Source organism: Anopheles cruzii, chromosome 2, assembly GCF_943734635.1.
Source record: "Anopheles cruzii chromosome 2, idAnoCruzAS_RS32_06, whole genome shotgun sequence".
NCBI classification, from domain to species: Eukaryota; Metazoa; Arthropoda; class Insecta; order Diptera; family Culicidae; genus Anopheles; species Anopheles cruzii.
Window position 1 is genome coordinate 47,934,015 of NC_069144.1, and position 25,751 is coordinate 47,959,765.

Sequence of the window (25,751 nt, forward strand, 5' to 3'; positions counted from 1 at the left end):
TGCGGTTGCCGCACACAAGAACCCGATACGCCACCCGACACAAAGAACCGTTCCGTGGCGGCCACGGAAATACTTTTTGCGGCCGGAGAAGGCAGAATTTATGTATCACGAAAAGAAATGGCTTGGGCTCCGTTTTGGATCGCGCCATACAAACTGGCTAAACTGCAATCCCCGCCGGATGCTAATCGGGGCAGAAGGACCAAGCGCGCTGCTAATGAAGGACCGAGCAGTGTGGCCTAGATCTGACTAGTGGCAGTCCTTCGGCGCACGTAGCAAAGTCAAAGAAAATAACACAGTATCGGGCCGATGATTGGCCAGGCGCCAGGCGTCCAGATCTCCGCACCGGTGCCACCGCATATGCCACCGGAACGGAACCTCGGCGCTCGGGCGCTCGGGCGCTCGGTAGTAAAACCCATAAATTAGATTAAATGCACCAAGCGGCAGCCTGCAAGGGCGTACTGGAAATTGCAGGCCAACGCGCGTGGTAGAACCAGGCGCTCAGGAAACCCAGAACCCCGAGTGTCGGTGCGGCGCGGGCACCGTAAATTACCGGCACACGGCATCCAGCGTACGTTCGTCGCCGCCACCGCTCGAAGCGTTGAAGTCTTTTGTTCTTTGTTGCGAGTGAACGCTCTATTCGAGGCATTTCTTGGTCGAGGGCAAATTAAACCTTTTTATAGGTTAAAAAACCGCGACAAATATTTTACTTCACTGAATGTTTCGACGACTTAACATGTTTTCGGTATAGTAAGAGCATAACAAATATTTCTTTTAGATCATTTACCTTTATAATACCAACGCTTGCTTCTTCAGATGTGTTGATTTTTCGCTCATAAAAAAGCATTCCCGGGAGTCAACAGTCAGAACGGCTAACGGTACACCCCAGCGCGGGCGGACGTCAAACATTCGATCAAATTATAAATTCAGAGCACACACGCCAATCCGCCTCACACGTAGCGCTGGGTATGGTCGTTAGGCCCCCCAACCCCAGTCCTAGCCCCAGACACATTGTCCGGCAATCTAACGACGACGATCGTCACCTCGACGATGATCTTCACGTCGCGCCGCGAATCAAACCAGAAATAGAACCAGAAACCATTGCTTCCCGGGAATTCTTGTGCCGGGCGATGACGACGGACCGGCACTGTATCATTTTATCGAAGTACTTACTAATGCCAGGCGCAAGCGTGGGATGGTGGCTTTAGACCGGCTGGCCAGCGATAGGTCGATGACCGTCGGTTGCCGAGTGGCCAAACGCTCGTCGAATTTCAAACTACAAAACGGTTCCCTGGCCGTGCCAGAAAGTGGAGCAACCGAAGTGCCGAAGTGGCCCGTGATAAGTTCTTTCGAAATCCAGCCAGCCAGGTTCGTGCGGGCCTCTCGCCGAACCTGGAGAGCCGCCCCGGTCTGCGGGGTTTTCCGTTCCGATTGCCGCACCACGAGTGGTGGTCGGCGTGGATTAAAAGATTTCCACTCCGAACCGAACAAAAGTCGATCGGATCGCACCGCAAATCGCTTGCTTGCTGGTGCTGCAATTCGTGGCCCCGGCCCGGCGTGGTGGCGATACTCACGATTAACGGTTCGGCCTGCTGGGATGCAGTTTTCCACCAGCCAAACACCCCCAGCGTACTCGGTCTACCAGCTGACGGCCTGTGGAGCTGTGGTATACCTCCAAGCTGTCCACGCTGCTGTTCGCGGTTCCGCGGAAAGCCGCTTTGGCCGATGCCGATGCAGGCAAATGAAAGAGCCATTTGTTGTAGGTGATTATTTATGTAATCGGTTTATTGCACCGACGTCGACGAAGGAGCCGGCAGGAGCCTCGGCTCGACTTTCGCTGCCGAACTGGTGACGATTGCCAAATGTTTGAAGTGGTTAGGGCCTTTGTTGACACAGCTCGGTGCTATGTCCGTGCAAATGCATTCCGTTGATTCAATAAATCAGCTTTATCGGCTTCAGGCGGAAGAAGTAAGAATTTACTGCCAGCCATTGAAAGAATAATCTGTCGACAATATTAAATCACAACCAACCTTCGGTGACGGTGACCTAGAAAGCACCCGCGGAACCGACCCTTTCTGTGCTGGCGCATCGCACCAAATGCAGATTTATGACGCCCACGAAGCACGCCCTTCGCGGCCGGTCCTTTTACTGTTGCTTTACTGTTACCCAAACGGCGGGGGGCCGCTTTCCATTCAGCGCATCGATAGAATTTATGCTAATGCTACGTTATTTCGATGCGAATTGATGGCCACCGCCATCGATTGGTTCGCGGTGACGCCTTTGGGTCGAGCACGTTTCTCAGCAGTTGCAGCGCCATTTGCATTATTTTCGGGGTTCGCTTCCGTTAGGTGGTGTCCTCAATACCGGTGTCGACACATAACGGTGGTTCGGTTCCGTTTCGGTCACATACCGTCCCCGGTGTGAGGCGCGATGCACTTCGCGTGTCGGTACCAGTCGAAGTTTGTAATAAAAAGCAACGGCAACGGGTGCTGCATTCTGGTAGGTTAAGTGGCCACATTTTATGGAATGACATAAATAATAAGGTGAGATAACACCCGACGAGTCTGATCGAGTCGGACGCGTGGTGATGGGTCCACAAACAGGACACGATTTGTACAAAAACTCGACACCAAGCGATATGCTGACATTTACGAAAAGGAGCACAGAAACCGGAGAGCGTCGGTCACAATGTCGAATCGAAGCGCAACAATGTTGCTCAAGGTTCGTGCCGCTCGAGAGTCGTCCACGCTTCGCACACCCTCGCGCCTCACACTTGACGCTAATGCGATAGAGAACCGGTCAACCGGCGATGGGTACCAAGGGTAACTACACTTGCCACCGGTTCGCTCGGCAGTGTTTGTGTAGTAGCCCCGGGAATAGACTCTTGAGACGGGTGGCCCAAGTGACATCTTCAACTGCCGCCACCGCTGAGTGTTGAAAGGAATGTACCGCGATCACCGATCGCGCCCACACCACCAGGTGATTCATGGTGGAGGAGCTTCGAGCCCGCCACTGTCTAGAATCTTCAGCCGCGCGATTTGTTTCCCTTTCGCTATCGATTAGGCCTGGCGGGAGAAAGAGCCCGGCGGGAGACGGGCGGCTTGGCTGCTGAGGGTTCTGCTGCTGTGCCCACTACCGGGAAAACCTGTTTCTAAGCCTGCCCCACTGACATTTGTAGCAATCGCGTCTGAGCCTCGCGCGGTGATCGGTTCGTGCCTGATGTTTGGAGAGCCGTTGGGTCGTTAGTGGGTCTCATCATCTTCATTCGTTCTGGGTGCGCTTATGAGAGATGTTACACCGAGTGAGGCCCCGCTCGGCCTGTTAACGTTGACATTTACCCGTCCCAGGTGGTGGTGGTGGTAATAGTAGAACGCAGCTTGCGAAAGCTGGGATCGGATGATCGCCAAGGCAGAATTTGGCAAGGCGGACCTAGAATTCGAAAATGGCACGACCTTTCGGGCCTCAGACGTCGATTCTTCCTTACGGCGAAGGTGCGCCACCTGAAGAGTTGGATCGCGCGATGTCGTGCGATGTTAAAAGCCTCCAATTATGACCCCCCCGGGCCCACCTAGTAGTTCTAGAATGCTCTGGCCCCGGGGAACGGCTGAGGAATCGAAACCAAATACAACGGGCCACGTATCACATCTCGAGCTGCTGCGGTTGGAACCATTATCGAGCGTCATGTAAAACCGCGCACACGTCACGCCATAGCAATGCCGGCGGCGATCCCCGTTAGACGAGTTTCGTTTTCATTTGAAAACGGCACCGGGCCCCAGGGCGCAAGTCATAGAGCTGCGGCTGCCAAAGGCAACGTCGTAAACATCGGGAGAAACATCTCGAGGCGCGCGCGCGGAAACGGTGATGAGCCGAGGAAAAGCGTCGTCGTCGTCGTCGTTAACCGTTGAGGGAGATGAATGATCGCTAACGGTGGTTGGTGTAGCCGGGACCGGGCTCAAGATGGGTGCACGCGATCCACCTAGCCATAATGTTTCCCGTTTCCCTGGTTTAGATTTTCCCTTTCAACGTTTGAGCCATACGCGATCGAAGCCGATTCTTGGGCACTCAAATATGGTGCCCTGTAGTTGAGGACAGCAATAAGGGATTAAATTATGAAAAGCTGTGGGACGTGACACGATCCTAGACCTCAGTCGAGGAGACTCCACAATCCGCGGATTGTGTTGTCTCCAGAGATCAACCGATTGCGACACTCTGGATGTCTGGGGTCTGGAGTATTGCGACATCGCCCTCAGAGATCGCTAGGGAAAGTAAATTCAAATTACAACCTCCAAGGGATCTGGGCCTGAATCTTGGGTCTGAAAGGTAAGAAAATGATTTATCCAGCACCAATAAATCGTGATCGAGCTTCGAATGGGGAGAGGCCCAACAAAAAGCGGCCAACACAATTAAGCGAAGTTTGTGTACGATCGCGTTCAACTGTCAAAAGGCGTGTAGTAATATGGAAAACTGGGCCACTGGCGATGATTTATGCTCCGCCAAGTCCGCAGTGGTCCGGAATTCACGAATTGAAATGTTTCCAATAGTTTTATCGGGACCCGTGCCGTGCCTAATCCGACACCGACAACGCCACACAGATTTCTCTCCACTTTCGCCTATCCGCCTGGCTGGCTGGCGTGCGTGAGCCACGCGATGATTTATGAGCGTGTGCACTGCGCGGCATACTGGGTGCCGTATGTCATGCTGCGGTCCCGCCACCGACCATAAATGGGGGGGCCTTGTCTTCCGGCATTCCGAAACGGTACCCCGTTTGGAACGACTTCCGGTCCGCGGTCCTGTTTGTCCGCGGTTCGGTTCGGAAGACGAGTCGCTCGACGAGTGGGGCGCACACCCCATTCGGCACTTTCCCTTTTCGTTACCGATTTTTTTTCGAAGCTTTTCCTACGATCGGATCGGAGATTCCGATCGGCGTCGGGGGCTAATCGGCACACTCACACACGCGTCAAGCCTGGCATTGGCCCACACCAATACTTTCACCCGTGGCTGACTGCCTTTTTGCTGTTTTCCTCGTTTTATCGTTGTTTTATGACTTTATTGGAATGACTCCGGGCGCCGATCGCGTCGTCGGCGGCGCGTCTGCAAATATGCGCGTTACCCAAAGCAGCCGGAAGCAAGACCCGGGCTGATCGATCAATCGAGGTTATGGGAGGGAAAGAAAGAGAGCGAGAGCAGGAATCTGCCTCCAGCGACAGATTGCGCAACCCGGGCCGATGATGCGCCAGCTGATGTCCCCCGAAAGGGTGCGGTCCCACAAAAATTGAAAGTCGAATTGGGCAGATTCCTCAGCCCGGACACGGAACCCGATCGAAGGAGAAAGTGTGTATGTTTCGGCACGGAACAATTCCTCCCAGTCATTCGAGCCTCGAGCGACAGCTAAATGCAGTTGATCGCAGGAGCCGATCAGGTCCTGATCGTCAATTAGGCACACTGTGGACTGCGCCGTGAATGAACTGCGCCGTGCAATGAATCGAACGCAGATGGTCGATTGCGACATTGTCAACCAACGCGGGCTGATATGCTGGACGCGTACGACCCGCGTTGGGAGACGGGTCCGTGTCAACCGTCCACCGAAAGATGATGAATTGAGGTGCGTGAGAAAACTGGTCAATGCTCCACTCAGGAGAAATCGATGTTTTTATTTGTTCAAACCTTTTGAAGCAACGAAAAGATCGGAACTCGCCGGAAAGTTTAAAAAGTGTTGACCACGACCACTGATCGCCATACATTCGGTAGTTATATCTACCACGTATATTTAATACTGCTTCGTTTTTAACGACATTATATTCGCAAAGAAAATTTAATAATTTGAAAAACATTTTAATTCAATTTATAATTTCGGTGGAATTTTCAAGTAGAACTCTATTTCATGTTTATTTTTGTCTTCATGTATAATGTATAAGGTAATGAGTTATAATCCGCACGGGCCTACATTTTATAAGCCCATAATAAAAAATTTAAATTTTTGGCGAATAGAAAAAAAATCCCATTGTAGTCGAACCAAAAACTGTCGATACTTTTCGAGCTACTCAAAGTTTTTAGCAAAATGGCAAATTGAGTTGTGAAAACGCAGTAGCACTAGCAACCGCAGAGGCTCCTTCGATTAACGGTTTGAGCTTAGCCATATCGGAATCGAACACAAAATGGCGACTACAGAGAGAAAGAGAGAGAGAGAGGTGTGAATTGCTGTGCAAATAGCGAAACAAAAGCAAAGCTCAACGCGGGCCAACAAAACAGCGCAACCCCAATAGTGGCCGGCAGGGTACATGGCGGTGCGTACCGTACCGCGATGCCCATTTGCATGCTAATGTTCGACACCGTTCGCGGGATCGATTTCTCCCCGAATATGCCAATCCGATGGTAAGAAACTTCATCAAGTCGCACCACGGTCCGACGGGCGCAAATCGGAATCCCACCAAATTTATGGGAGACAGGTTTGCGCAAGAAGTGCGCACCTCCTCATGTGATCCGGTCGATGTGTGGAGTAACCTGCGTGAGGGAAAATGTCAAAACGTCTTCGACGGCGTCGCCAAGTAACGTCGTCTCAAACAAAACTTACCAAAACTTCGACATTCCATCTAAGCCGCGTTTCCCCTAAATCGCGCCACTCCGAAGGAAGTCGGATCTCGAGCTCATTGATGATCACGGCGAACCGGTGCGACTTCCTTCCCGCACGGCACGGCACACTGACCCCGTAAGCCCAAGACACTCCACGCACCAGAAGCTATTGAGCGGCTCGGTGGGTGGGGAGGCCCAGCCGGTCAGCCGACCGGTCGGGGGTATGACCTATCGAATATAGGCCAGGGAGGTCGTAAAGGCGTTGAAGCACCAGTAAATGACCAAAACGCAAACAGCATAAAAACCCCGTCCAATCGACCGCATTGATTGGACGGACCGGGGGCCCGTAATGATGTGGGGGCCCTCCCTATCTGCCATCAGATCTCCGCCCCGACGGGGGGTGTTCCGAGATGTGTGTGGCCACAGCGCAATTACTAGCATCCTGCTGACTCCGCTGACTCAACGAAAGCGAAAACGATAGAGTGGGCCCCGCGACTTTGCGAAACATTCTCGTTGAGTGTGTGGAATGTGGAAGTACGGAATTGGTCTCTTAATTTTCAAGACCTCCACGCTACGCCCGGAGATCGCTTGTAGATCACTCCCGCCCTCTCTCGAGATGACAACGCCAGTACGTATCGCGCCGACAAGAACCCTGTGCAGGCCAATCTAATTGCATAATAATAGACCTGAGGTGGCACAATCCTGCCGCGCGTGCCCCTACCAGAACCGGTGTCCGGTTCTCGGATCGTGTTGCGTTGATTTATTGCGTTAGAATGCAGCACTGTTCGGTGCTGGGCTACATGACAGACACCCATTAGTGACAGGGCGGTCTGAAGATTAGTTTCCTAGGGTCGTCCATATTTATGAAACGATCCGCGCGCGCTTACGCACTCGCTGAGGGGAGTTCGCTACGAGTCAGGATTTATGCGAATGATTGCATTTACCGCACCGATATCGATTACAAGCCGAACCGACGCGAGAAGCGCCGACGGCGACCAACCGACCAAACCACAACAGAACACACGCACATTACACGCCAACGAGACGAGTCCTACCGACCGCTCGGAGTCGCCTTTGCGTAACATGCCGATCACCAACCTGTCGGCTCTCTCTCTCTGCACGATCGACTGACTGATGGACCCAACAGAGTGCCCAGTGGTGGTGAAAATCTGGTTTTCAAACTCCATTTCTTCACCCACCACCACGTTTAGGGGACAGTTTCTTGTGGACCGGCGCCACGGTGACACGGAGCGTGATTGGAAACCAGGCCACCGTTCCGCTGAAGTGGAGAAAGCGTCAACCGCCTCGAGTAGCGTGATTTGAATTCGTGCGCCGTGCACGGACGGAATGCCACATTCAAATCGGGCGGGCGGACGGTCTGGTCAGTCCCAAAATAGATTCCGACGGTGGTTGTTGGTGTTCCGTGCCAACGGGTGCGGGTGTCCAGCGGAACTGAACCGATTATCTAACGACGCTCCGGCTCGGCCATTAATGGGAATTCAGTGATTGGTGATTGGAAAAGAAAAGAAACGCGCTCCAACCGATGTTGCGTTGCGATAAATTATGGCCACTTCCCAAAGTGAAGAATTGGAAAAAATGCGCCCACATTGGAACCTTCATATTATATCGTGCGGTTACGTTCGGGGGATACTCAAGCGGGCGCGGGCTGGGCCGATAGGCTAATGAGCTGCATTTAAAGTAGCAAATGGTTGCGTTAATTGAAAAACAAAGTCCACAAATCATTCTGCCCGTTATGGCGCCAGCCGCCGTCACCGGTGTAGAGGAAATGGCATTTCACAACTGGCGGTTAATTATGAGTTGTGTTTCAATTGGCGCTTCAACTTCGGCATATGCAAATGTGGACGACGGATACGAATAAATACATCCAACAAATAAATAAACTTAATGGCATTCAGGGTTCTAGGCTTTTTCTTACAAAGATCATAAAGCACGCTGGGATGTTGCATTAGTCAGTGCGGTCGTACTGTTAACTCGATGTGGGCACTGATTACGTTTTGTAGACAGCGTTGCCTCTGGCAACTGTGTCATCGATACGTAGATAAGAAAGTTGTGAGTTGAAGAAATGAAAAACTAAACCCCCAAAAGGAGGACTTACCTTGTAGAGCTTCTCCTTCTGGTACCAGACGTCCTCCTCCTCCTCCTGTGTGATGTACGATTGATCCAGATTGAGGTCGTCCCGCGAGCGGGACAGTATTTTGCGCCGTGACACCATTTCCCGCGGCAGTGTGGCCTCCAGAGAACCCAAACTGAAACGGAATCGGAATCGGAATCGGTTACTCGTGAGGTGCAGGGCGTCGCGCGGCGTGCCTTTTGACGACACGGCATAAATCAAAACTTTAAATTAAAATGGCCGGCTTTCTACGGGCTCTGAAACATTCAAATCTTGCCCCGTGCGAGGCCATCGATCAGTAAGGTACCGTCTCGAAGGAGTAAACATCGCGACGGCGGCGTGTCGTAATCGCACGAACCCCAATCGAAAGCTCCCTCGCTCCCCGCCCCCCGACGGTGTCAGGTGGCGCTGCTGGTGGTGCAGTTGAAGAAATCCAAGTCCACGGGTCCAACGGCCCCGTCCGGACCACCTACCACCAGAGAGGCACCCACGACTACCGTACGACCTCCACGCGGCGCGTGCGTTGCGTTTGCGTTGTTTCTCTCCATTTCACAGCTCGATGTTGCGTAAAAGCGCCCAACCGACCTGGGCGCTCGGTGGCCCGCGCGAGGTGACAGAGTGGGTAGCGGCATTTTTGGTCAAATATTGCCTGCCTTTATATTGGTCGTATTTCAATCCATTTTTTTAACATCGCGAGGTGAAGTTGAAGTATTGATTAGCTGCTAAGTAGCTCCGACTTAGATTCTCTCGATCGGATTCTTCATCAAAACGTCCCGAGCGAATCAATAACTTCATCAACTGCCCCCCCCGGGCGAAGACTTTGGGGTGTCTGATGGAAGCGAAAAGCCGCGAATCGCCGCGGCGTGCCTATGTTGGTCAACACCGGTTGGGCCGGCTGATGTTGTCGGCACCTGCCACCATCCACCATCTTGCGCCAGATCAACACGTCTCGGACCGGGTGGCGGGGGGTCTGCGCAATACGTGGGAAATGAAGTTTTCAAATACCGCATCGCGCGGCATCTCGGGGGTTCATTTCTCAACCCGCCCGCCACGATGGACGACGCCCATCGGCGCCCGCCCGAGTGCGCTATGCGGTGGGCCGAGCGAAAGCTTCGTGCGAGTTGAGAAATCTCCATCTTTTGCAAAACCAACACCACCTCCAGTTTGGAGCCGACCTGGTGGCTTCACCAGGCATAAACAACATCTTGTGACTTGTGTGACTGGGTGGTGGTTGGTGGTGCCGATATGGAAGAGATAATTACGGCGACCGCCAGTCAAGAAAGTCCTCTCAGGGAACGATCGATTGGACTGAAGGCGTGTTCAAGATACGATGGACTCGCTATTAGAAGCTCCAGAAAGCCATAAACTAGTCCGGCCCTAGCCACTGAGGTCTCGCTCTCCTTAGAATGCGCAGTGGACGGAATGCAGCGCAAGTTGGTGGCACTAGCGTGGCCACTCCCGACGCAGACCCTCGGCGTGGGCAGAGTGAGATTGTTATGGCCTTTTTCAACACCCGATCAATTCTATTCACACAACCAGCTACCCTGGACCTAGACACCCCGCAGGGGGGAGAACGGGTGTCCAACGCCCACACCGGTCGCCGCACTTGCGCCCCCGCCATGTAAGGGCGATCATCGGTTCCGATCGAACAGGTTCGAATCGCCCCTGCATTGAGTTGTAGAGAACCAAAGGGAGAACCACAATGGACCACACCACACTCCTCTGCTATTGGCAGGACCTCCACGCGCGCCACATTTGGTAGCCGATCGAATCCAGCGTTCGAATTTGCTTATCCAGCGAGGGGCCTCCAGGCCGGGCTAATCACAATGCGAATAGAGCTATCGAGAGGCGCACCGCGGCCATTACGTAACTTCATGGCGCGCGCGCGCGACCTTGGGATAGGCGGCAGAAAGTTGCGCCTAATTGGACTACGCCCCACTACCGCCTTCTAGGAGCCCCGGGTTCCCGACCACAATTCTCGTGGCCTAACGAAGTGCTGCTGCCACCCGACGTTGGCGAATACCCGTAAACACCCGCAACAACGAAACAATTAGTGTGGCAGTGTGTTAGAGACAGAGGGAGAGCCGAACCGAACCGTGCCACAAAGCTTGACCGTTTAAGGACCCGTGGCTCGGCCCGACAACGTGCGAGCGTATGCAAAACTCTTAAAAGAGTTGTTAACGAACATTACTGAGGTGCGCCGTGTTGCCCGTTTTGGACGTCGCGCTGCGCGATCAGCGCCTGCAACGCCGACTAGGATTACATTCCGGAAACTACAAATTTCTCGCGGTGTGGATCGGGCGCCTTGGGACCGAACGGGACCTCTTCGCGTCCCGGCGCGATGCACATTCCTTGAATGGGCCAACCATGGACCGGACCGTTAGAGGGAAGTAGAGGAACAGAGAGAGGTGCCAACGTGCCAGACATTTGAGACTAATTAATTTTGTCCGGGACGCCGGTTATCGTCGGTTGGTGATAATTCCTTCAAAACCAGAGAGACGCGCAGAAGATCTTGCGCTCGGATCGTGCGACGGACCCCTTTTCCGGGATGGCATAAATTGTGTGCCGTGCCGTCGGCGGCCAAGTCGTTGAGTCCACACCAAAAAAGGTTACTTGCCTGGGTTGATACGGGGCGAGATAAGGGACTGGCGGAGCACGTTTGGAGCTTGTAACATACGATCGCTGCAAGTACATGTGGAATGCTTCTGAAGCGGTTTCCGCCGGCAAATAAATCATAATTTTGGTTACGTGAGTTGTGAGAGCGACTTTAAGGCTAGAAACTCAATACGAGCCACTTGGAGGCCCCCTGGCGGTGTATTTTGACTAATTTTTGGGCACTAAAATCCCACTAATTAATGAACTGTGTAAACATTTACAACCCCGGGTGTCGAGTAACGAGTGCGCGGATTCCTGTCATCAATCTCGGAGCCGTCGGACAATGATAAATTCAAAATTTGATCAAACATCCCAATTTTAATGGGAAAACCTTCCATCGACAGGTAAAGCCCCGAATCGGGGGATGACAACCTTGGGGAGGCCCAGATGGGATGGGAAAATCGGACAAACACGTTACAACAACAAGCAACAATTACACCGAGGCCGCCCACGAGTGACACAATAGGCTGCCCCCGCTGAGGCACTTTCAGGGCCGGTGTCCGATCTCTTGGGAAAGGGGATTTCCACAAAGTTCACCAACTCCTTAGCGGCAGAAGACCGGAGCAGAGCATCTGGAAAATCGCGCCGCACTTGGTGGCCACTAGATGCATCTCTCTCCCTCGCTCTCTCTCTCTGTTTCTATCGAAATCGATTGTCCATTGAATGGGCGAAGGTTGGCGGCCGCAGTGGCGAGTGCCGGCGTGATCGGTTGGTTCCGGTGTCATCGTCGTACTCCGCGCCGCCGCCGAGAGACACATCCGGCACGATTCTCGGAGCGCGATCGATTTGGGAGGCGTGGGGGAGAGTGGCAGTCCCAGGGCTTGGGGCTCCATTGCAAATATTGCGCCCCGCGTGAGCCAAGGTGATCGTTGGACCTGATCGATCGATCGGCCATTGTGTGGCCGGTTTTTTTTCGACGTGGACCCCGACGTAGTTTCGGTAGGGCTCCGCGGCTCGTCCCGTTCTCTCTCTTGCTGCCGAAAGCATGGCCAGCAACCTTCGGACGGCCGTTACGCAATTGGCCGCACGGTTCGGCTATTGTTGAAACGAGCTGCAGGGCTTTTCCCTATTTGTTTCAGCCCTGCATGGGTCTTAGATTGAGGCATAAATTAGCAACCGATCGGTGACGATCGGTAGGCCGCCCTCCCCGGTATCGTCTTGGGCCGCTGATTTTGGGACACGACTCTCTCTTTCTCGCTCTCTCTCTCTGTCTGGCGATGGAAAGTGCGTAGCGTGTCATAAATCACGACCCGAACCACCCGAACGGCCGGAAGTTGGTGCTTCGATCCGATGAGCCACCCGTTTAAGGGGTCCGATGACCGGAACCCGCACGCTACTTACCCGGGGACCCGGGTCGAACCGAGACGCCCGATCGGGGCCAACGGCCACCGCTGATTTGCATACTGCCGTTCGGTCGTATGCAGGTGCATTGAGTCACTGCGGCCAACACGGCCACACTCAACAAACCAAGGCACGTCTCGAGCCAGGCCGAGCCTAGTGAAAGATGTCTATCGGTGCGATGCGCGTCGGTCGGTTCTGGGCAATCGGGCATTCCGACAAGTTCTGAGTGCCGACCATTCCGTGATGTCCCGCGTGCGTGGATCGCTAGGTCACCGCGTGAATGCATAATTAGTGCGGCCCCACACGGGCTGTCCCTAAAGCTGCCGGATTTGACGAGTTCTTGGTTGGCCCAGCGACGGGCCCAGCCCAGAAGAATTGTGAGAATAGGTGGCCCTCTAAGGTGTTTCGCTAACGGGGACAACCTTGGCTCACTCGATGCCTGCACTCGAGACAGAGGGCGCACCGTGGCATTATTCCAACTTGACGGGCGCACATCTTTTGGGCCCACACCCAAAACACCCAAGCATCGTCGTTGCATCGCAAGCCCATCGGCGGCGGCTGCCGATGCGGATGACTAGCTGAATGTCAAGAACGTGGCAGCCGGAGACGCTGCTCAACATCTGCATAGTGGCTTCGGTCGGTCGGTCGGTCGGTCGGATGTCCCTGGTACGAGGTACGAGGTGGAACCGCCGGGTTGATCTTGATCGTCGCGAGCGCCGATGCTAGAACCGAGCCGAGTGTTTGGGTGCCATGAGAATTCCGTCGATCGTTTGCAACCAAATGACATTCGACAACGACTCCGCCGACGGCGGCCAGAGTTTCTTTTTGCCTTCTTTAGCCACAGCCTCAATTCGCGCGCTAAAGGTCGCGTTCTATTGAGGGAAGCGCTCGGAACGGCGCGGACCCACGAGACGTGAAGCGTGAAGGTTTTTTCTCGCGGGTACGCGCGGGTTGCCCGCGAAACATTACTTCGTAACCTTTGCACACGGCACACCTACGCGGGCCGTGGACACATTAAAAACAAACAGTTGCGAGTGAAGTTTTAGAACCGATTTTCGTCATCAGAGATCGCGGAGGCACTCCTCGAGCAGTTCTCCAAATGTTACACTCCAGACTTCACTCCGAGATATGCTTAGAAGCACAGTCTAGAGACCAACAACTAGTCCAATCCCACGTGAAACTTCCATCGGTTGGGTCGCGTGTCTCACATTAAATGGGCCCCCCGGGCCTAGGATGCTCCGAGCAATCGAGCAATATGACAACACATTAGAGATGCTCATTTCAACTCCCGCTAAGTGGTACCATTAATAAGCTGGCCATCTATTACCCGGCGCGAGACCCTCAAGTTGCGCGATTATTCGCGTGCCCACACGCATTGTGCTGTCACAGTCGAAGTATGGCGAAAAGACGGGAAGATCACTTAATTCCAAACGCCCCGTGCCGACGATGGACCCGATGGTGTCATCGGCGCCGATCGCCCACCATACGCCTGCTCGGGGCAAACATTAATTGCAAACCGTGCACTTTGAGCCCTGTAAGCGTCAACACCTGGTGTCGTGCGTTTGATAAAGACGCCCTCTTGGCGCTGGGTAATAGAACTCACAGCGTCAAAATCCGGGAGAACCACCTCCAAGCTGAGTCACCTGCTGCGACGCTCTGAATCCGATCTGATCCGGGTGCAAGGTCCGCCTTCGGTCTGACACAGGGCACCAAGTTCAACAAAACATTGACAAACAGTCTCGGAAAGTTCAAGTATTCTGCCACGGCAGAATTTTTGCCCAGAAATTGAATCGCAAATAAGAACTGCAAACTCTCCACAGGAAATACCGTTCCGTTTTGTGGGTTGTTTACTTAGAATTTCTCGCATCCTGACTCGCATCAGGACTCGCACCATTTACTCGACACGCTGACGGGAAAAGTCAACTCCATTGTGGGGAATGTTGGCTGGAAATTTTCTGTTGACTTTGTGACCAACTCGGTCGCTCGGTCGCTCGCTCTTTCTCGTCTCATCGAAGTAGCTTTGTGTCGGCTTGACACTGTAGCTGTAGTGTCCAGCAAAGCTGGCTTGTCGGCGTTGCCAAGGAAACCTCAGGTTCTGATACACCTCACGCCAACGAAGCAGGTCAAGGGCCATTCCGTTGAAGGCGCATCCTAAACGCATCCACTGATTGCCCGAGTGCCACTCCGTTGCCCTATTTCTGCATTATTCTTGTAGCGCCCGGGCGTGAAAGTGGGCGAAGGTTCCGCAGGTTTCGTTCTCCAGAATCTCCAGGCGCCGACACCGGCGGGTTGCAGAATCCATTAATCATCTCTACCGCGGACGCACGCCTGTGACCTGTGTGTCTCGGTCCCGGCCAAGTGCATAAAGGGTGCGCGCGACCTAACGGTTGTTGAGCGACAGCGGAGCGGTAAACAAGGCAGGCAACGCATGAGCGCTCTAGAGACAAATTTGTTTACGATTCCGAGTCTCAGGTAAGTGTGACCGGCCTGTGTGTCCTGGATGTGAAAGAAATAAAAGGAAGACTTCGCGGGAAGTCACCATGCAAGGGTCGAAGACACTGTTCTAGCGCACCAGTGCGATGAGTTAACACTTTGTCTGATGTCAGCGACTGCTTGACACGCGCAAAAAACGATCACCAGGGATCGCTTCCCTGTAGCCGCCAATTCCAGAAGCCCGGAAGGCGTTCTTGCTGAGTAATGATCCTGGTGACCCCAATCCGAGATTCAAGACACATTTTTCGCCTATGACGAATCGGGCCCGAGGGACGTGGGTTCTGACTGACTGCTTCCGATCATCCGGCTGATGATGTAATGAACGGGAATACGGCTGATGACGAACGCCACACTCGTGGTGTGGATGGCATAATTCGACCAACATTCGACCAGTCCCAAACCCAAACTGTAAAGACTGTCAAATAACGCCACTTCCCCAAATGGCGCCGTCACGTTTTATGCTAATGGTACCACCGAGGAGGACAGTTCGAGGTGTAAGTTAATGATCGTCCCCAGCCGAAAATAAAAAACGGACCGATGGGTGATTCCATTTGCGAATGTTGTTTCTCCCGGGCGCCTTCCAGAACAACGAACGCCGACCGCCGGAACCGTGACAACGCGTCAGAAACCGGTCCTGGTGCTGGTCAACAGTCTCCTGGGCGGCGGTGACTTTCTTCGACCTTTGCGTCGGCGCGTCGCGCATCTCGTGGGCCGCAATTAGCGCATGGGTGGACGCACTTTACCCCACTCAAACTTGTCCAGGTTGCGCCCGCGGGTGGGAGACAAATGCAGTGTTCCTGTTCCGTGCGCAGTTCAGTGGCCCGAAAGAAACACCACAAGATGAGGATGGGGAACGATTTTGGTCCAATGATAAATTTAACGACGTCGGACAAAAGTTGCGACATCCCTTGCGTGTTGGTCACTGTCACGTGTGTCAGATCGTGGCAAATTAGCGCCCGGCCAGGCTTGACCCGGTGCCGGTGTCTCGAAACAGGTTGAAGGTTACTCCGTGGGGTCTCACTCTGTTCGATAGGTTATCGGTTTCATTTCTACCACGCTGCGCAGGCCAACATTCCTTCGCGTCCGACTTTGTTACGAAACCGATGGCGCGCCCGCGGGGGGACTAGTAAATGTGTGGTGGAGCTCTACCTCGTCGAGAAGGACGAGCTGGCTGTGAATGTGACGGATGAAAAGGTTATCAAGATCGAGCCTGGTCACCCGGATCGTCCGATAGGTGATGATTAGGGTTCGTCACAATATTAGCTCACATTTTCTTAATAATTTCCCAGTTTTTATAATTAGTTTTACAAACCAACGGAACCCTTAAACGTTCTCTCGGAAACATAGCGCGGACGTGAAGACGTTGCCCCATCGGATCGGGCGAATCAGCATATCGCGCGGCACACCAACGAGAAATCCCCGTCGTCGGGCCACGTAATTGCGTAACGGAGTCCGCAGACCAAGAAGATGATCAGGCGCGCCTAACAAAGCGCGTCATGGGTGTCATCATCATCACCATCATCGGTTGTCATTTGCTGCCTGTGTGCGTGGCGAGGAGTGGAGGTGTCAGTGAAGAAACACACTGCACCGGGCGGGCCGAGTGACGAGATTAATGTGGCCATCTGCCGCCTGGCAGGGCTGCGGCTACTGCGGTACCGGGCGCGCACGGACCCGGCGGGCGGCTGACTTCGTAATCTTCCGTTACCGGAAGACCGGAGACCTCCAAATTGACGCCTTCAGCGCGATCGCGATGGGGCAATCGCCGTGCGCCGTTCGATCGCCCGTGGAGGGTTCGTCGCTTTGGCGATCGAAGTCACCCATTGTTCGCGACGCCCGTCAGCGGTAAACAGGGCCACCAGAAACGCGTCCGTCCAGTCCGCCTGTCCGACGGAGGTTTGTTTTGAAGCCCAAAGTGGTGCCCAGTGTGCATTGTATTCAAATTCGAGGTACCTCTCTCGCTCTCTCCCGAGTGCAGCAGCCCAGCACTATGGATGGCCATGGTGGGGCCTGCCTAGATCTACCATCTCGCTGCATACGAAAACGCTGGGGCCCCGGGTTGATTGATTAGCGGTAATTGAAACCAAAATTGAAATCCATCTTCACGCACCGAGCGCGATCAGCGCAGCACCAAAACAAACTTTAACTCAACGCGGCACTCTAAACGCGGCCCACTGCTGCTGCCGGCTGCCAAACTTTGTTGTCGAAAGGGGTTTGAATTATTTATTTATTTAATGTGCCGTCTAGGTGGTGGTGCCCTTCCGCATCACACCGGAAGTGACCACACCGGTGCCCCACCGCGGTTGCCGTCCTTTGGAAGACCTCGGCAGCGGTGGCGGAGACCAACGCACGACTAAGCGCGTTTCCGGGGCATGTTCGGTGTGAGCATTCGGAAGTGTTTCATTGTACGAAAGCCACTTTTGTTTCGGAGGTGCTTTGGCGGACGGACGGAAGCGTTCTTGAGCTGCGCCAGCCAAGAGAGGTCCGTCTCATTGGCCGGCCGGTGTGACCTCGGGCCGCGCGGCTGTGCGTTTATCGAATTGCATAATGGGCCTAATGAATTAGTATGGCTGCTGGCGGTGCATTGTGTTGTTGGCGAGAATCGGCTTTAAAGAGACCGTCGTTTTGTTCACATTTTCAGGCATCCGTTGGATCTACCAATTTATGATGCTCAAGAGCGGTACCTGAATGTGGTGCTAATTTTCGGAATTATGCTTCTCATCACCACCATTGCCGGGCGCATCGGACACAGGGCGTTGTTCGCAGCACGCACCGACATCCGGGCAGTTCGTTTGCCCCGCACGCCACGCCACGCTCGATTAGGGCGCCTACGTGAGCTGCGCACCGCAAACTGCGTGAGGCGTTGGCCACGGTGATCGTGATCTTCGGGGCTCTCTCTCGCTCGGGAGGTGAAATCAGTTTTCACTTCACACCACCACGGAGCTGGCAATCAGCCGGTCGAGAGCCGTGCCTGCACTTTCGGGGCCATTTTGTGGTTTTTCCGGGGCTCGATCCGGGTGGGTGATCTATGATTGATCCACGAGCTTTTCCACCAGCTGCTGACCACAAATCGGTCTCGGTTCCGTAGCATTTCATATATCTAGTCCTAAACCACCCCCTGGAGGGGTCAGTCCAGCGGATCACGTCAAGCTGGCCATCGGCCAGCCAGCGACTTGTCAGCGCGCACCAGTAATTGAGATGCCGGGGTCTCCCGGGAAGGCAAGTGATTTATAGAGCCCGGCCAGCTGGCGACTGGCGAAAGGTCAGGCGACCGCCAACGGGGCTTCCTGGCCGAGTGAAGGTGGCCAGTCCGGTGGCCCCGGGACCAGTAATTACTAGCGATGGCCGATGGCAAATGTGTAGCAGGGTCTGTCGGATCGTGACCGGCGATCAGGGCGTTCTGGGCAGCGAAATCGATGGGATCGATTACGTTCTACGCGCGACGACTTTATTAGAACTGCACCCTGCTTGGGGGCGGGAGGCTCCTAGGCCTGGGCGCGCGGGTGTTGATTTCAAATCGCTCGGCCAAGGTGTGAATTATGTGATCGCAGCCCCACGCCAGGCCACGTCCATCTGTTGCTTTCATAATCATCAGCAGACACAACACCCAGACGCAGACACTCGCATCGGTCACGACTCATTAACGACTCGACTGTTGTTGCTTGTTTTTTTGTTTAATTTATGTTTATCTTGAACTTTTAGAGCCCGCTAACGAGCCGTGTGTGCCGCGATGAGCAACAGTGGAACAAACAGGAAATGAGTTTGTTGCACCTCCGAGGAGCTTTACATGCGCATCTGCTTAATGCGCACGCCGTTTGCGTTGGTAGCAAATTTGTTGAAACAATAAATGTAAACACTTCTCCGTCGGCCCATCGGCCAGACAGGGTTGGGTCCACCTAAAGCCCAACAGTGTGCTGGGCACAAAAATCGAACCCAAGTTCGATCCTGAATCGGCGCCCTTCTTCGGCACGGCCGATACAGAAAATTAGCAAATCGCCGTGGAAAGTTTCCTCATCAGCCCGCACGTTTAACACCTAATGAAACCGCTTTCTTCGGGCTTCGCTAATGGCCCGGGTGGCCCGTTATTGTTTCGCGCCCGCGCGCCGTACACGGTGGCCACATTACGCCACCGGAGCTCGGTTTCCCAGACGGCGCGCCGGTGCCGGAAAATCTTTCGGGTAAACCATTTTCCTTCCGGCAAAAGCGTGGCCCGGGAAGCGCACGGAACGAAACGCTGCTGGGCTGCTGGGTGGTTCCGAAACAAAAGGCCACGGCATCGTAAACACACGGACGATGGGCGGGCGACACAAAACCGCGTCCGCGCCGGATGTGAACGGCTGCCGTGTGCACCAGTTCCGCCGACGACTATTGTTTTTCGGCTGTCGGCCTTCAACGCAACGCAATCTGCTTCCGCAATCCGCCACTTGCAGTACTGCAGCCCGGTGAAAAATGCACCCGCGATCAAGAGGCAAGGCAAGGCAAAATCGAGCAAACCACCCCGTTGGGGGCTGCTACACAATTGAAGCCCTCGTAGCCCTTTCGATTGTGTGCTGCGATGTGTTTCGTGAGAGAGTCGCGGACAGCGAACTGTAGCAGCAACAGCAAAAGAGCTGTAACAGCCCCATAGCACCGTAGCAGAAGGCCGAAGGCCGGCCATCGGCTAATGTCCGAGCAAGGGCGTTTCGACCTGGGGCGTTTCGGGGATTCACGGAAATGAGGAATTTCGCTGCTGGCGAACGGTTTGTTTTTCTTCGGTTTTTATTGGGGCCCTCTCGTAACAGTAGTGACCCTTGGGCACGTGTAAACACTGGCAAGGTCGGTGTGCCACGAACCACGCACCATAATGGCGTGAAAACGTTGCACGAACTGCCAAGTCCGTGGGGCTAAGTATGGTTACAGCACTGCAAAAGGGGGTTTGGACAAGTTGAATGGCGCTGGTTGTCATGAACACAATTGAAAGAATGCCCCCAATATTATTGTGCAATACATTGCTGACCCATTTCAGTGAAATAAGAGAATTCCAGAGCTTCTGAATTTAAAATACTTTAAAACTCCGAAATGATAGAATTAATTCAAGCTCATGAAGCCGTTAAATGCATTGCTTCATCAATTTACTGGTGCTTTTTGGTTCATGCCTAGAACTGGCTTTCGAAGGAAGCGAACTTTCGCAACTCGAATCCTTCGGACTCAAATTGCCACTAAGTCACTCTTCAAGTTTGATCCCCAATACTATTTTACACCGTAAGGTGGCATTCGATCGCAATTCCACCTTAATGGGTCCACCATTCCAAAAGCCCCCAATCATCCAGAGATGCGAGGCCACGATGCAAGTGAGCGCAGCCACAACACAACAAAACCGAAAAAACAATAGCTACATAATCAACCGGAGCGGGCCAGCCCGCCAGCTAGTGCTGAATGGGAGGAAATTATAAATTTTCCCACCTGCATTATGCCATCGCAACAAACATCGCGGCCGTAGCCTCCAACGAACGGGCGAACAGAGCGCTCCAAGCCGAAGAAGTAGCCGACACGCCGCCGTTGGCGTAACGATAAGGCGCAGCAAAAAGACGTCACCGAACTCGGAGGCCAAGCGCGGCCAAAATACTATAAATAGCAATAATTACGTGGCCGCAAAATGTTTCGCTTTATGTCACCAACCCAGCACCACATCGCCGAATTATGCTACGGTTCTTGCTACTGCGCGGTTGATTTCGATTAAGTTTACTTCATCCACTTCGGGATCGGTCGGGTTCGGGGTTTCGGGAACTTTCGCTTTCGTGGGGTTGAAAAGTGAGTCCTCCCCAGGCCGGCCAGCTAGCAGGGCAACAACCAGTTCTGCAGGTGCTGCTGCTGCTGCAGGGTTCCAAAACCAGCTCCCAGCATAATCGTCCAGCGCAACTTCTGCCACCCGGGGGGGTTACTAAATTTCCGTCTAGAGCGAGCGACGAACTTTGACTGCCATCGATTACTGCGGCGGCGACGGTGACCTCTGTTCGCCTCAGCGACCTCTGACGGGAGCTCCGAAGTCGATGCAAATACAGTCGCGAGAATAAGTCCGCGCGACAGGTGCGCGTTTTGTGTCCTGCCCGTCGACGATCTTTCTGTTTTGAGCAGTTCCATTAGCCGCCGGGGGCCCGTGCCCTTGCCTTCCCGCTCGGGTGACCCTTTCCGCGATGGCCAACGGGCTCGAAGCACACCGATTAAAAGCCGTTTCGACGTTTCAGGTCAAACCCAGACACCCAGAGACACGGCGAGATCTAAATGAAACTGGCGAGGCGAGAATGGCGAACCCTGAATCCCCCTCCCCACCTGGTGGCCGGGGTGGCCCAGGAAGGCCGTCGACTGACGAAGAGGTCCGTCGTCGTTCGGCGGCGGCGGCGCATTCCCTTTCACTTTTCGTTGCTCGCGGTTGCTCAAGTTTTTTTTCTTCTGCTTCTTCGCAGCTGTTTCAACAACCAACTAGTGGCCGGCGTGCTGCTGCTGTGTGTGTGTGCTGATATGTGCGCAAAGCTGGCGAAGCGTGTGGGGTAGCTAGCCACCAACACCGAGAGACTCCGAGGTTCCGAAGTCTCGAAAGTAAGTGAACGGGTTTGGCTAGGCAACGCGCAAAGGGTGCCCTTTTGCTGGTGACTCCTTCGAGAGTACCTTGTACCAGCCGGCGGTGGTGGTGGTGGGCACAATTAAACCACCCTTTCGAACGCCCAACGTGTGCGCCCCACTCACGTGCGCTCTAATGTCGAACCGTTCGGCCCTCGAGCTTGTGGCACAAACAGCAACTACAAAAAAACGTTGTGCACTGTGGAACTGAAGCAAAACAATAACCAATCAGGCCATCGGGTCGGTCTGTTGGTTTACCTGGGGGCGGTACTGGCACTGGCTGACGGAGGTGGGTTGGCCTCTCTCTCTCGAGTCTCTCAAGAGTACTTAATTGGGCGTTCTAGGTTTACTAGTCGGGTTGTTGCGAACACTCGAGAGGGTATGTTAGCTGTCCGGAGGCGAACGAGCGTTTGACAAGTTCGCTGGTTTTACGTCGCGATAACACTGACTCACACTGACGCGCTGACCCACAACGGAATTGCACACCAACCAGCCTTAAGGACATCGTTTTGGGGGCCTGACGACCTGTCAATCAGGCGGGGACAGTTGAGAACTGCTGGCGTTCGCACTGACGCAGGTGACGGTGACGGTTTCGAAGCGTTAAGGCCAAGAATGAAACAGTCCGTCAGATAGAAGGAACCCACGTCAGAGCAAGATCTAGATCATCCTAAAAATATAACCCATGGTCAAGGAAGATCCGTATTTAGAGTTGGACCAAAGTCATTGTCAAGTCTTCCGATTGTTGGTATCTCCATAGCAACAGGGACATCTCTGTCCGAGCGGTGTACTTTGATGGACCAAAACTTCACCATCGCCAATTGATCCATTCTTCGCTAAAGGTTTCTTGAAAACCCTGTCCGAGGTGAGATGCAGCTCGATCGGCGCCATCTAGTGTCAGAGAGCGCAAAAAACCGGGCCAACTAGAACTAGATGGGCAATTTTCGTTGATTAGGTCTTGCTCGCGAGACGGAGCGTGTCCTAGGCAGCGCATAATAATTACGTCCCACCTAGGCACCGACCGACAGGTTTACGAAATTTGAATGGCAGCTCGTTTGCTCGTTTGCTAACCACCTTCTTATCACCCTTGGAGCGACACCTGGCCACCAGCACGTGGCCAGGTGTCCGGTGTGGCACGTCTTTGAACTAGATCGCCAGATCGGAACTGATCGCGAGGATTTGCGAGTTACGAAAAAGAGTGGGAGGCTTGTGCGTGGTTTGAGATAGGCAAAGCCTAGGAATGGGAAAAAGAATGTTCGGTGACCGGTGCGTGTACGTTACGCCATCGTCATCGTCGTCGTTGTCGCTTATGACGGCTGTCATACGCGTATCTGCGGCCCGTCCCGTCTCGAAACGGTCACGGAAATGCATTCCTTTCGCGGCCAACGACGGTAACGACGCGGTCGGTGATGGTCTACACGAGCTGGCCGCCCCAAACAACTCCAACAGGGCCCCATTCGGAGACGCTGTACCTTCTGCACACTTCTGGAAGGCTGATGCGTTTTTCGCCATTCGCCAGTGCCAAGAAACGACGAAACTTGTTTCCAACTACTACTAATACTACTACTACTACCACTACCGTTGTTGTTGTTGTTTCTTCCTGTTGTTGTCCGGGCGGGGGCTACCTGGGCCATACATTGCAAACCGGCCAAGCGGCCAAACCACACGGCGCGGTACGAGAGAAAAAAAACGATACAAGGTAGTCCAAGAAAAACTGGTCCAACACGCTCCGGACCACTTTCGGGGACACGACGGCCGATGGCCGATCGTGGAGCGGGATCGTGGAGACTGATAGTTGGCCGCCCGGTTTTCCTCTCCATCGCCCGGCCCCGGGTGGTGGTGGTGGTGGTGCTAGTGAGAGCTGGCTGCTGCAAGCGGCCATGATTGTTTATGCTGCGCGGACGGATTGTGCGCGTGCATTTCACTTTCATCGCGCACTTTCATCTCTGTTCCGAGGTCAGTTTTCGGCTTCGACAGGGCCTGGATCTGGAGGCTGAATGCACGGCTTGTGTTGCACTTGCACTTCTCGATCAAGACCGATCAGCAGAAGATATCTGTGGATGAGTAGAACCTATTTTTCGGCGAACTCTCGGCGGATGGAGTTACGTGAAATCTGCATTCGACCGGGCGTTCTCTCCGCAGCCTTCGAAGTCTGTGGGTCCCCAGTTAGCAGTCGGCAGCCGTTTTGGATTCCTCAATCCGCTTTTTTCGTGTCCATGTGTTTCTGTGTTTCTTTGTGTGTGCGAAATTGGCAACGAGGACGTCGACGTAAGCCGGTGTCGGCGACGGCGAGCCACCTTCTTGCGTATGCTTTCTCCGTCCAGCGCGCCGGGGCCGCCGTAACTGGGCAGGGGCCGCCGCCGCCGCCGCCGTAACTGAACCTGCACTCGGCGACGACCGAGAGGCCGCGCTTCGGGTATATGTAACACACTCCCGCGAATAGGCAAAAAACCAGGCGCCCCAAACCCGAATGCCCACCCGAAGTCGTCGCGTTATGTGAATACAAATTGGCTCTCTCTCTCTCGCTCGGTCTGTCGTGGTGTCTCCTCCGCCGTGCGCCGTTGACCATCCGCGGCTCCCAGGCTCCGAGCGGCCAGTTCTCGGAGCGCTGAACGTGATCAAGTTTCCTTCGCGGCTCCAGGCAGAGATCTGCGCGCCGTATGCAAATAAAATTCGGTAATAATCGAGACGAATCGAGGTAAGAAACCGCGAGGCAACAGGCGCAACGGTCAGCAGTTGGGGACCCCCACTCAGCTAGAGACGCCTACAACACACGGGCACGGGCATTTCCATACGGACGAGCCGCGAAAATAGGAACGTGAAGTAGAAGAGCACGGTAACACGAAAAAAATGGAAGCGAACCAAGAAATCGGAGGCCGCGATGAATGCGACGCAGTCGCCACTGATCTCGTTTTGATCCGATCCGATGTCGATCATTACGATGTCTTCGTGGGCTCTTCCTTCCTCTAAATTAGCTCCTTAAATTGTTGTAAAGAAGAACGAAAGAATAGCCAGCATCCCACGAAGCTCTTGAAGCTCGCCCATTGCCAAACAAATCGTTTGCACCGCCCCAAAAAGGCATCCTTTACCGCGGTGATTCACGTCCGCAAAGTGATCCCACCCCCAGCGAATGCTAATTATTGCCGATCAAACCATATATAGTGTCACAGGACGCGGGACCGCCCAAAACGTGACTTTTGATCCCAGCCCGTCCGGATCCCGTTAGGTACATCCAACCCAAAACGCGAACTTTGGAAAGCCGGTCGCACCCGCACCTCGTAGCACCTAGCACAAGAATCGATCAACCCACGATCGTTCTGGATTGCGACAATCCAGCCCCAGCCCGTGGCCATGTTTGGGGGACGCCAAACTGGTTCTCCCGCCCAACTCCCAACCTAGATCCGGCTCCGGTCGAACAACGCGGGTCCGCACATCTGGTCCGAGGATATCCGCGCTCCGGTCCGCGCAAAACCAAGTGGCCAAACCACATTCGGCAAGGTCATTTACACGCACTCCCACGCCGGAGATCTGCCGGCTAAGGCCACGCCGTAGTTCATCTGTGGGGAGCGTGGATGCATTAAAAGTTAACAACCGTAACGTTGCGGACAGTTTTTGGCGCTTTGGCGATTAATAACCGTCGTCATCGTCGGTGTCGGTCCCCAGGGCGCGCGCGTTACCTTGATCTCAACAAAATGGCAGAAGGAGATTCGTAGCGAAATCTCGGCCGGATGATAAATCATCAGCCGGGGAGTTTTGCCAGGCACCCACACCCAGTGGTTTGTTGTGGCCAAGAACAACCACACACGCGCAGTAGTCAGTAGTTTAAATGTTATTCTCGTGTCGCGGCCAATAAATGAGTTTTCTTTGTTGCCCGTCCATTTCGGCAACCAAAGACCAACGCCAGCTTTCTGCCATTAAGGCTTAAGACGCGAAGGTCTCAAAATTCGCCCGAAAACGCCTACACCCAGTTTGG

At 54.0% G+C, this 25,751-nt stretch overlaps 1 protein-coding gene across 2 annotated transcripts in view; it reads right to left on the reverse strand.

Annotated features, from left to right (window-relative positions):
• Nucleotides 1-25,751, reverse strand: part of LOC128269101 (uncharacterized) — a 72,403-nt gene that overhangs the window by 38,397 nt on the left and 8,255 nt on the right. For both annotated transcript variants that reach the window (XM_053006462.1, XM_053006461.1), the window contains exon 2: nt 8,684-8,834. In XM_053006462.1, coding sequence (XP_052862422.1) covers nt 8,684-8,800 — 117 coding nt within the window. In that variant the 5' untranslated portion in view covers nt 8,801-8,834. The remainder of the gene's footprint in view (nt 1-8,683; nt 8,835-25,751) is intronic.